This window comes from Chenopodium album, chromosome 17 (assembly GCF_948465745.1).
Source record: "Chenopodium album chromosome 17, dcCheAlbu1.1, whole genome shotgun sequence".
NCBI lineage: Eukaryota > Viridiplantae > Streptophyta > Magnoliopsida > Caryophyllales > Amaranthaceae > Chenopodium > Chenopodium album.
Window position 1 is genome coordinate 39,712,055 of NC_137850.1, and position 13,415 is coordinate 39,725,469.

Sequence of the window (13,415 nt, forward strand, 5' to 3'; positions counted from 1 at the left end):
TACACCTGCATGCCTACTTTAATGGTCAAGTAGCTCAAGCTATACAATTTTTTACCATTAGTGCCAATTCATAATCTTACAAAGTACCTATTCCGTATCTAAATGTTTTGTTTTTCTATTCCGTTTTAGTAATATATTGATGGTTGTAGAATTTAATGGTCAAAGTTAACAAACTTTATTACATATACAATTTTGAAGTTCATAAAGAAAACTGAGTAATTAGCTAAATTATCAGGCAGACTGCAATATTGAGCTGTAACTTCAATTCAGATGAATTTTTTTAGAAAAAAACATATTTTTTTGCTAAGCTATGTACAAGTAGTATTCTATTTCAAATTAAACAAGAGAAATCTAAAAAACAAATCTTGGTAGTGGTAAGGTTTGTGCTTTAGAATCTATCTAGGTCTATTGTAGATTGTGGTACTAGTCTATTGGCCCAAAGGAACCCATCTTTTGGTAAAGTTGCTTATAAAGTTTGAAAGTTATGTATTCATATTTTCACTTTGGCTCCCCACTTCTAAGTTCCAAGTAGTAATAGCAGCCTTCTAACTTTCTAAGTAACTAAGACTCATTGTGCTTAGAAAAATATATAGGAGTAACCAAAATCATGATTATTTCCCTCATTATTGTGGTGCCTTGCTTGTTTTAGTGTTTCATTACCTCCACAAATCCAATATAAATCAATATACTAGTATATTATAGTGTAATGTAAGTTATCGATCACATATTCACATCAAATAAATATCTCCATTTTTTCTCTTCTTTTTATGTATTGTAAATTTGTAATTAAGTTAAAATATGCATGGTATCATTTGTCGTCCCATAAGGTTGGACATGCTTTAGAAATTAGAAAGGAAATAATAAACAAACCAACAACATGATATAATTAAATGACGACGCATAAGGTAACGAGTTTATGATTTAATTTAACGTATGAGAGATCTAATGTTTTCCGCTATTTCATCCCTAAATGTGTTTTTGTTTACAATGCAAATAAGATTGATCAAACAATAATGTTATGGGTGTTGACATGAGTCTTACTAATATTTACATGAAAATGGTTGCATATGTTATATTCTAAGCTAATAGAAGTTGTAGAGGTGATTTCAAATTGCAATAATATAATGTTGATTATTATTATGTATTATATTCTCTTCTCTTATGTATATATCATGTATGTGTCCTTCCATCATTGTGCTATAATAATTGTGTATGTACTATTTCCTTTCATTTTTGTCATGACTAATTCTCTTTTATTCAATATATTCCAATTCAAGCTACGATAAGATGAAGACTAAAATTTCTAACATCAAAATATAGTTTAGAAGTTTGATTAGTTCTTCATTAGGCTACCTCAAATGATTATCTGCTTATTGATAATCTTGTGCATTACTATTGAACCATCCTAATTAATTAGTTAATTAGATAGGAAACCACATGAAGTCCTCCCTTTATTCCTTAATGTTTATTTCAATTGACTTTTTATATATTTATTTATTTATTTTTTATAATTTCAATGCGCAGGCATGAAAAACAATTTATTGTGAAACTACTACTACTATTAAAAAATGATTAATAAATATATAAATAGTATAGTTATGCTTAGTTCACCTTATTTTTGCTAAGTTGATTTGATCTGAATTTTCTGTTTCATGATTTAATCTGATTGTCTAATTTGACTAAATTTTGACATTATATGTAAACTAATCTGTAAGGAAAAAATAATCAATTGGGGTCCTGTTAGATTTTTAATAATGTGCATTTTATTAATATGTAATTTTTATAATTATTTTCACTACGAAATTATAAAGTAATTTAATTCAGCAATAAAAAATAGCATATAAAATAATAATTATGTTAGAACTTTTTTTTTAAAAAAAAAAAAATCTAATTTGAACTTATTATCTGGTTTGATCTAAAACAAGTAAAAAAAACAAAGGCGAAGTAGGGCCTGTTCTGATACGATTATTTTCAGTTCAGTTAAGTTCAGTTCAGCTCTAATAAGTTCAGTTCAGTTCAGTTCAGTTCAGCTCCTAATTTCCTTATCTTATAAAATATTCATTTCAGTTCAGTTCAGTTCAGCTCTAATAAGTTCAGTTCAATTCAATTCAGCTCTAATAAGTTCAGTTCAGTTCAGCTCTAATAAATCCAATTCAGTTTAGTAAATAAGAACAGGCCCGTGAACATAGCTAGATAGCCTAGGTGGCTAGGTGCACATCACTTTCATCCAAAGTTAAAAAATGAAAATTTTACTCACTTATAAAGCATGTTGAAGATAAAAGCTAATCTTTTAATTAAAATGTGTATACGATTATTAAAGTTGGTTTATGGAGTCTTGTCAAAAAAATAATAAAAATAAAAATTGGTTATTTTCATGGAGTATGTACATGGTTAACTAAACTTTTGGTTTAATGAGTTTCGTGAGTTTAATTAAGAACCATGATTCATGAGTTTCAAATGATTATATGTAAAAAGGAAATCGCATAAATGTCGAATTACAATTGGAGGAAGTGAATAATGTTGCGGAAAGATAGTTTGACTTAACCTTAATGATTGCATTATTGTAAAAAAAGAAAAAGGTTAACTTCACTAAGCTTTAATTTATAAAGATTAAAGAGTAATCATTAACATATTTGGTAGGTAATTCTAAGCACACTGACATAGGATGCTATAGAAGTCGTATATGAAAGCAATCCGTAATTTCAAAGTTTATGTTGCGTTTCGTAGTTAAGTTTCATTGTTTTAAGTAATGCTGTAATCATATGAAAATAGTTGACGAATAGAATACATTATTAGATTATACTCTATTTATGGTACGTTTTATTATAGGATTAGTATTATACTTCCTCGGTTCTTTTTAACTTGACTTGTTTCTTTTATTACGCTTGTCAATGTAAAACTTTAACAATCAATAATTTTAATTCTCCATAAGTGAAAATTATAAAAGTTATATATTATGATAGTACTTATTGAGACGAATTTAAAAAGATCTTATATGAATATGTTTTTTCTTACATATCATTCACAAAAGACGGTCAAGTAAGGAGTAGTGTATAGTGTAAAAGGCAAAATTGCTCAAGTAATTAAAAAAAATTGGAGAAAATAGTAAATAAGACCATCGATAAAGTTGCGTAAAGTGACTAACAAGTAACAACACAATACCCCTCATCTAAAAAGGTTTTTAATTATAATTCGATGTTTATCATGTGTTTTAGTCACATTGTTCTAATCTCTATGGTTTAGTTACTTTTAATAACTTAGATACTGTTCTGATTTACTGAAATGAGCTGAACTAAACTGAACTGAAGTGAACTGATTGGAGATGAACTGAATTGAATTGAACTGAACTGAACATTTTATGAGAGAAGCAAATTAGGAACTGAACTGATTGGAGTTAAACTGAACTGAACTGAAAATAAGCTAAAGAGAACAGGCCCTTAGTATGCAGAAATTATAATTTAATATTTAAGCCTAAGTCAATTTTAACAATTAGTTCAAGGTCCCCAACTTGTTTATGATGACCTTGCTACTAAAACAGTTATTCTCAAATATTCAAAGATATATACTTCGTTATTCTCATATATGCACTATCTTGCGAGGGTAGTGTCGTTTGGTGTAGAACAATGTTTGCAAAATCACTTGCATATCGAGGTTTCCTGCTTTGTACGTATGGATTATCTTGCACGTACATGGTTTGATAAATCACATTAATAGCATGTGTTTGTAATGTGAAAAAAGTACTTGTATAATGAAATGCTCTTAGCAAAGAAGGCAAACTTCATGAAAACTTGAAAAGGAACAAAGCCAAACACTATTATAAAAACAGCCGGAAAAAAGGAGTTAGGGATTCAATGGGCCGGCCCATAAAGTAAAAACTTCTTCAATTTCGAAAGAAAAACGAAAAGATTGTACATAATTAGTTTCTCTTGCAAATAGGAGTAACAAGTTAACAACTCTTTGCCTTAGCAACCAAGTATTGGTAACAACGGTCAAAATATAGGCAAAAGCCTTTTGAGTTGGGAAAAAGAACAAGAAAAGAGGGAAGTAAAGTTAGGTCAACGGTTGAAAACAAGCATGCAAGACTAATAAATTCTGTAGTTTATGTACTTAAATACACTATTAAATAATGTCTTATAATTTTTTTTTTTAATTTTATTATGTTGGAGTTAGGAAAGAGTCTCATTGTCAATATTTTGGTTCAAACTTTGAAAATTTTCATCATAAATTCCTATTAATCTATAAGAGATTATACGTTCATGTGAGATCTTGTTAGGTTCGTCATATTGTATATTTTATTAATATCAAATTTGTATAATTTTATGTTTACGCGTATAAAAAAAAAAAAGAGACATGCGTTTTAAAACACATCTTGAAAACCGTGAAAAATTAAATGGGAAAATCATTTGGGGACGGAGGAAGTATAAATTATTCTATATACCTTTGATTTATCTAATGAGATTTGGAGATCACCAATTCTAATAACCTTGTATTTCAAAACATTTACAAAATGTAATGAGAAAAGCAAAAAAGTTAAACTTGTGAGCTTCAAAAATATAAAAATGGTTCCCCTTAAAAAAAAAAAAGGTAGAACTTGTATTGTTTCAAAGTTTGATTATATTTATATGGAGTAGGTTTTTGTTTTTATTTTTATTTTTTTTTTGAGATTAATCTAAAAAAATTCCACTAAAATGTAAATTTAACATTTTTTTTGAAACAAAATGTATAACTTGAGAACAAAGTTTGGTGCATAAACTATTATTATTATTATTATTATTATTATTATTATTATTATTATTACTACTACTACTAGATGAAACCCGTGCGATGCACAGATTGTTTGAATTTTTTAAAATAATTTTTTTATACATATATTTATGTGCTAAAATTTGTTATATATTTAGATAAAATTCATGATATCAAAAGATAATAATTTATATTTAATTAATTTAAACTGGAAAATCTCATTCGCCAATTTTGCTTACATGTCATTTAAATTATTTAATTCTAAAAGAAATTAATAATCTCGTATTTAATTGGCTACCACTAAAATTTATTATCCTACATGGCGCGCTAAAAAAATTAAATCCTACATGGCTATCTAAAAACTCCAAAAAAAACTCCCCCTTATATATATACTAGTTTTGTGTTCCGTGCGATGCTCGGGTTGTTTATTGAATTTTAAGATAAATTTTTAATCTATATATCAAATTTTTAAATATATCATTGATACAAAATTAGTTAGGAATTGATGTACTTTTGTGACGATTTGCTATCTAGTAAACATGTAATGACTAATAATGATGTTGGTGGAAATGTTCGATTTAATACATTAAAAAAATAAAAAATTAGCAAAATATAAATTAAATAAAATAAATGTTCAAAGCCCATTGGGTTAACCCGAACCCAAAACTTGGGCAAGGGTTGAACATTTCTTGACTCATAACCTGAAGTGATCCAATCCGAAATGACTCATGACCCGACCCTAATAGACAGGTCTACATAGCAATAAAATTCTATTAGATTGTGAAGTATATTATTTTAACCGATTAGTATATATTATAAATGTATGTTTTACGCTTTGATCTACTTCCTTTGCTCCAAAAAAATATTATATATAAAAAATCAATTTATGTGGTAATTTTTGAAAATAATAATCTAATAATTTTTTTGAATAAAATTATAATTCAATTTGTACCTCTAATATTTTATCGAAAATAAAAATCTGAACCAACAATTTTATCCTAAAATTCTATCTAAATAGAATCCTAAACTAAACTCCTTTTTTTTTTTATTTTTTTTTTATCTTATCTTATAAAGTGTATTTAAATTTATCCAACGTGACGCGATACTTGACGAAAAGTTGAAACGCCAAGTGTTGCTATCTCGTAACCTGGCTAAAAATTTAGCTTTATATATTAATTATATGATATTAGATTATTATTATTTATTTTTTTATTTTTATTATACGAGGACATTACAAATTACAAAAGAAGTAATATTCAAACTTGCAATTTGATAAACTGCGTAGATATGATCTCCATCTTTGCCACATGGCCAAGACACCATTGGTGTATAAACTATATATGATTGTAGTGTTAAGTATAAAGTATGATTATATACATAGTTGTCGCAAGATTAACAAGACATTAAACCAAAGATTTTTAGTTCAAAAGTGAGACATATGTCCCCTCAACTTGTCACTGTAATTCACTCTAAAGGAGCACCCAAAAAAAGTCCAATTTTGCCTAATTTCTCGGCCTTTTCTATTAATTAGTGCCTAATGCAACTTTAATCAGTGGATTTTTATTTACGTATAAAAATATCATTAGACAAAAAGCTAATTACATCTCATAAGTTAAGCAAGATCTTCACCAATCTTTGCCCACAACCTTAATAAAGCAAATCCATTTTGTATTAAAAAATTATTATTTTTCTTAATTATCTCAAATACGTACAAAATGTATGGATCTAGATATTGATGTGCCATGTAATAACGTATAGTATAGTCTAGATTGGAAAGAAAATTCACTATCTAATAATTTAATTAATATCCAAAATGTGAGTTAAATAATTACTTAATTAAAGTAAGTTGATACTTAATTAGCGTCTTTTTATATTTATTTGATGATTATGACAGCGGCAATCTTCTTTACCATGGCGGCTGATAGCATATCAAACTTTTAATTCAACATTTTCAAACTTAAATAGAGTGTTATAGCGATTGTAAGAAAGATTAATAACACCTAAGCTTAGCACGGTCGTATTCATTAACAATGCATTAGGTATGTTTGTTTGGTATAGGTGAGGATTTTTTTTATTAACTTCGATAAAAATAAATAATTGTTATGATTGAATTGAGAAATGATATGAAATACGTAGCATATACTAATTCAAAGAGTGCTACTTGTCTAACAATGGAACAAAAATTCTAGATGTCAAAAAGAAGAGTGGAAAGTTCGAAATTTCTACTAAACTAGAACTTGCTTTTTCTCAAGTTATAAAATTTATAATTGTTATTTTGGTATGTTTACCAGCTAGCAAAAGTGTGAAAGTGAAACTACTCTATTTCTGTGGGTGCTTTAAGTGCGGCATTGGTGAGCTTTTGGTCTGGATTTAGGAACGTTGCTAAAGATTCTGTGTACATGACAAAGAAAAGGTAGCCCTTTTATTAGTAATTCATTATTCACAATATATGTGGAGATCAAGTCCAATATGATTACATTGGAGAACGGAGACCAAGGGGAGCTTCCATCTAACCAAACCTCATATTAGGTAAGAGTGATGCACTTAGGGTCTGTTCTGATTCACTGAATTGAGTTGAACTGAACTGAACTGATTGGAGTTGAATTGAAGTGAAATGAATATTGTATGAGAGAAAGAAATTATGAACTGAACTGAATTGATTGGAGCTGAACTGAACTGAAATTAAGATGAAGAGAACATTCTAATAAGCTGATTCAACTTCGTTATATGTATTGACCACTTTTTTCTGAAGACCAAGGGGAGCTTCCATCTAACCAAAAGTTCATTACATAAGAGTGATGCGCTTAATTTAAGTTGATTCAACTTCGTTACATGTATTGACCAGTTTTTTAAACTGCGTTCTTAGGCGGCGAGTTAAAATAACATCTCCAAAAAAAAAAAAAAAAAACCTTTTTAGTATCACTTTCCTTACTCCAACCTTGGTTAAAGGCAACCTCTATAGCTATTATTGTGGCAACTACTTCTCTTAGCTATGAATTCTGACTATAAATAACAGAAAGGATGAATATAATTTTGTTTTAAAGATATTGCTAAAAGTTATTTAGAAATAATCACATTGTTTGGGTAATGTTTTAATAGTTCATACATTTTACGACTACATAAAATATCTTATACGTACAACAATAGATTTGTGCATTTTACTACACAAAATATCTTATACGGGCCTGTTCTCATTGACTGAACTCAGCTGAACTGAACTGAACTGAACTTATTAATTAGTGATTTTTAACTACGGATTAGTGATCTTTGTTTATTATTATACATATGTGTATATACAAATATACATATTAAAATATTTAAGAAAAATATACTATATAATTAAAATAATTTCTTTTCGAAGAGGACGAAGAACTAATCGATTATGAAAATGTGTATCAAAAAAATATAACCATTTGAACAATGAATTGTATCATCATTATTATTATTATTGTTAAATGTTATTATTAATTATTATTATTATTAAATGTTTTTATTATTATTATTATCATTATTATTATCATTATTATTATTATTATTATTGTCGTTGTTGTAATAAGAGCCGAACTAAATTGAACTGAACTGAAAATAAACGTATGAGAACAGGCCCTGCGTAAAACAATAGATCCTACATTTTACTACACATACAATAACCGTTATAAATCTGTTATAAATGTTTTCATAAAATTGATGGTACGTATATATTCAGGTTATGGTGATACCATAGCACCATTGAATTAAGTAAAAGTTTTGTGACTTATAATTACTCTCAACTAAGGTCCCGTTCACTTCACCTTATTTTTGCTAAATTAAAATTATTTTTACCGAACTAAAATTATTTTTGCTAAACTTAAATTATTTTTACTGAACTGAAATTAATTTTACTGAACTGAAATTATTTTTGCTAAAGTAAAATTATTTTTACTGAATTTTTATTATATTTCTTCTTTAAACTTACTGATTTTTACTGAAGTGAAATTATTTTTACTAAATATTATTTTTTAAGGTAAAATGAATAGAAACTCTAGGAAATCTCCTAATTTTTTAAGTTAAGAAAGGTAAAAATTAGAGAAGGTAAAAATTGGCCCGTGCAATCGCAATCGTTGTGCTACAAAAACTTTTGCATAATTAATCTAGTTTGGTCTATCAACTTTGGAGCTTGATATAATTAACCTTTTAAAGGGAAGGTCCCATTAATAAAGCACACTAGGAGACACAAATCTCTCAAGTCTAAATTAGTATGCCGTAGTACTTTCGTTTTTTGAGTTTATTATAAATAAATTTTGTACAACAAAACAATACAACAGTCAGGATGGCCGAGTGGTCTAAGGCGCCAGACTCAAGTTCTGGTCTTCGAAAGAGGGCGTGGGTTCAAATCCCACTTCTGACATTTTTATTACATTTTAAATTTTTCCATGCACCATTAAAATATAATCGATACATTAATTAGCTAAATTACTCCAAAAATTAAATAAAAATATGTAGTTACTTTGGTCAGCTATTATATTTTTGAATTATATGATCAATATTGAATGTGTTCATATGAAGTTTAGAGCAGGTAAGATAAAGTTTCAAAGAAAAGTTTAATACTCGCATAAGTTATAAATTAAGAATAGGTAAGATGTTTAATTGTATAAAAAATCTTCAAAAGCTACTTCCTGATATGGGGTTTTCTCTAGAAAACTCCATTGTTTCCACCTAACATGAAGTTCAATAGAAAGTTGAAAGATTAACAAAATTGAGAATAATCAAGTAGTACAACTTGTGTACTTTACTAGGCTACTAACATAATGGAATTATGCTATGTCAGAGGTATTCTACTTTCTAATGTATATTTATAGCAAACCAAATCCTTAATAATCTAACTTTATTTCTAAAATCTTATTTGTTATTACTAATAATAACAATGACAGCAACATTATATATTTTTACTACCAAATTAGTAGATTAATTATGCTATGCTTAACTTTACAAGTACTCTCTGCACCCAACAAATTTATAAATTGAACTTTACAAGTACTATTGTGTTATTTGTAAGTATACAAATTAGTAGCTTAGTCACCTTAATTAAAGCAATATTGCTTAATTAATTCCCTCTAATCCATATGCTAACAGTTTTTAGATAAGTCCTAAGGGCATTTAATTTTTATAACAACTTCAAATATTATGATGATTATTATTATTTAATTCCATTTCTATTATTGCTTTAATTTTCTAATTAACTTAGCTATGCTTATCTCTTTTAAGGTAAGGGGGTTATAGCAGTTTAGGTGTTTGGTCTTTTTCTTGCTATTACTCATTATAGTTAAGGAAAATTGTGCATTTTGCAACCTAAATGTCAAATGAATTGAATATGTAATAATTAATGTATGTGACGATAAGTTGTACTTAAATTATAGCATGTTGAAAATCAGTCACTCCATTGGGTAGTTTGCATAAATTTGGATGATATTTGCTTATTGTCGAGGTAAGACCTAACGACTTATTCTGTGTATATGGAATATTACTTAAGCACACTATTACTTACGGTCCAGGAAACTTCCTAAAATAAATCACTGACATTATGATACCCTTTCAGTCCTATGTTACTTGCATAGATTGATTTGACTGAGCACACTTGATTTATTATTTGTTTTTAAAAATTATAAAAAGCTAATACAGTGTATTTAGATAATAAGATAAATCAACAACAATTTACAAAATAACTTGTGTTGCCATACATTAGTAAAAATTATAGTCAAAGTGAAACAAGTGAATAATGTAAAAATTCAAAATTATACAATAATATTCGCCGGCGGGGCATTAATTTGAAGATATTCTTTCAAAGGTTCCCATGTACAGATTCGCTATTGGCCTAAATATATACGAGTACGTTGAATATACTCTATAAATCTTGTTAGCTGTCAATTAACATGGGAACTTAAGCCTTTTACTAGAACTCTCTATTAGATTCCATAAAATTTCGAAAAGCACAAGTTGAAAGTCTCGATTGAGACCTTTCCCAAATTAAAGGAACAAATAACACAGCCAACCATATTTAAATTTCACTTTATACTTAATTTCTCAAAGGCACAAAATAAAAGTATATAGCCGTATTAGTACGAGTATCAAAATAGAATAATAACTAGCTAGCAAAAATCAAAATATGCCTAACTTAAAAGAAAATTAGGAGGAATTGAAAGTACTGTACCAACTAGTACAACTATAGCCACAACTTATAATATAATAATAATTCAAATCATATAAATAATTCTCAAAACTTATGCACTAAGGAATAATATTGCTCGTGCGACGTTACATTTAATAATAATGCTTTTATTATTTTAAACAATGTCATACACTTTCCATTAAATACAAAGTATATTTATCATTTTGTCTTAATAAAACATAAAACCCTAATTTAAACTATTGTAACACTTCCTACAAAAACGTAGCTTAATAAGCTTTACCTTTGTTGCTTATATAATTAAAAAAAATAAAAAATAAAATTGGAACAAATATTTTTATGTATAGTTTTAATTGTATTTTTGTTGCTTGAGCTGAGAATAGAACTTGCTGATAAAAGCCTCAGCAGCCTGATCCACATGCTTGTCCTCCTCTGAATTCTGCACCGGAAACGGCGAATCCGTTACCCTTAGCTGCCGGACCCTAGGGCTACGTCCAAACCCTAGACGGCTACGCAAAGCCGGTGAAGGGGCCGAAACTTGTTCATTGTGTAACATCATATCGACCATGTTGCTAACATCCTCTAGGTTAATATTTTCACCATCTTCTTGATAATAAGGAGAAGGCATGTATAAGGGATTTTTTACATTTTTATTTTGGTGACGGTGGATTTTCTTTAACTTGTTGGTGAAGTAATGTTGGTATAAAGGGGTGTCACTACAACTAAACTCGTACACACGAGTGGTGTCGTCATTAGGGTGGTTGTTGGGTGTAGCTAAGCCGACTTTGGAGATGTAATCATCGTCGTGGTGGTGGTGGTGGAGCATTAGGTTTGCAAGGTTTTTACTAGCAAGTTTGCCGCGCTTCATCATCAAGTTGAGATCCATGAGTAATTTCTTTATGCATAAACCTTTCTTTATCATGAAGATAGCCACCTTCACTATTTTCCATAATTTCTTTGATATATTTGAAATATTTGGCTCCATTTTTAAGCTTTAAGGTATGTAATTGTTTTGTATTTGTATTTTTTGTGTGAATATAGATAGCAAGAGAGTGTTTTTTTTGTAGGAGAGAAAAATATAATTGAGAAGACAAGGCTTTGATTTTGTTATGAGAATTGAAAGGAAATAAGGTGTGTGGTATTTATAGCCCAATAAAGGAAGAAAAAATATTGTCAAATAAAAAGGAAGAAAAAAAAAGGTTGATTTGGAAGAGTAAGTAAAGTTATAGTTGGTAATAAAATATTAGAAAATATATTGTAGTGCATTTACTTTAGATGAGAGTGGGTATGCGCATGAAATTTCAAGTTTGCTTAACTGTACCGAAAAATTTGCTTTTCTATTTCTTACTTTGTTGAATTTGTTGTATAATTTGGACTTGTTACATGAAATTATTGGTGTTGAAATAGATGCGTGTGGTACACACTCTAAGAGATGAGTAATAAAGTTGTTAGATTTCCTAGCTAGTTGGGTTGGGTACGGTAAGGAAGCCCAATGTTAACATAAGGAGAAAGATGGCCCATTAAGATTAAGTGAGGAGCTACTCCTATCATTCAGAAATAAATAATTTTTTCAATTTGATAGACATATTTGTCAATGTAATACTATAATTTTTTTTTTTTTTTTTTTTTTTGGAAACCTCCAATAATACCTTTGATTATCAAAAAGTTTATATTATAAAAACTAGATATTAGAAAACTATACATTGAGATGATTCATACAAGTGCCCACATGAATGTATGTAAATATGTAATCTTATGTATAAGGCACTGAGCTGATTCAATTCGGGTTTCTTCAAGTTTAATGTTTGTTATGGAAAATTAAATGGGGTAAAAAAATCAAGTCGAGTCAATTAGGGTATCAGTTAACTTTTGGGTCAGGTACATTGAGTATTAGGTCAAATGTAGGCAAACTCCACTTCGGGCCGAGTTGGGTTTTGGTTCAGGTGACTTTAGGTTTAATTGTGTCATGGTCAGGTACTTCGGGACGGGTATGTGATCGGAATTGGGTATGTTTTTCTAGTTCTGAATGCGTCACTCAATCAATTTGGAAGTTTGAACATAATTGAATGTTTAAAGCAATTTCGGGAGTATTTCTCGATTCTCAACTATATATGGTGGTACGGTGGGTCATATATGATATGGGAGGAGGTTTGTTTCAGTTACTCTTTGTGATAAACAACTTTTCCTTATCAATGTTAATTGTCAACAACTAAATTTGTGACATATTTAAGGCCAAATTAAACCAAAAGATCTCTCTAGATATGAGTAGCAATAGCGTTGGCGTTAGCCACTTTTGTATCTATAAATTGTGTACGTAAAAGAGCATGCCAAATGATGGTTACATCACAAATAAGTTGGGAATACATACACTGCATTTGTGTTAGCCAGCTCATAATTTGAGGAAACAAATGGATTACAATATTTACAAAAGTGCTAAAATTAGCTCGTTTCTAGAATAAAGTCTACAACTACACTACATTGTTTATCTCACTTACTATTAATGGCAGCA

General features: G+C 28.6%; 1 protein-coding gene and 1 non-coding gene across 2 annotated transcripts; one reads left to right on the forward strand and one right to left on the reverse strand.

Moving 5' to 3' along the window:
• The first annotated feature begins 9,046 nt into the window (after window positions 1-9,046).
• TRNAL-CAA (transfer RNA leucine (anticodon CAA)) lies at window positions 9,047-9,130 on the forward strand. Its single transcript has one exon. It is a non-coding gene; the product is annotated as a tRNA-Leu (tRNA).
• A 2,125-nt stretch (window positions 9,131-11,255) lies between these two features.
• Window positions 11,256-11,891, reverse strand: LOC145588951 (uncharacterized). The gene has a single exon (XM_081645535.1). It carries the CDS (start codon window positions 11,889-11,891, stop codon window positions 11,256-11,258), a length of 636 nt encoding a protein of 211 aa, XP_081501661.1.
• Window positions 11,892-13,415: the final 1,524 nt, after the last annotated feature.

Bases quoted from the DNA above. Each gene is read 5' to 3' on its own strand.
- LOC145588951 (XM_081645535.1), bottom strand. From the start codon at position 11,891: ATGGAGCCAAATATTTCAAATATATCAAAGAAATTATGGAAAATAGTG.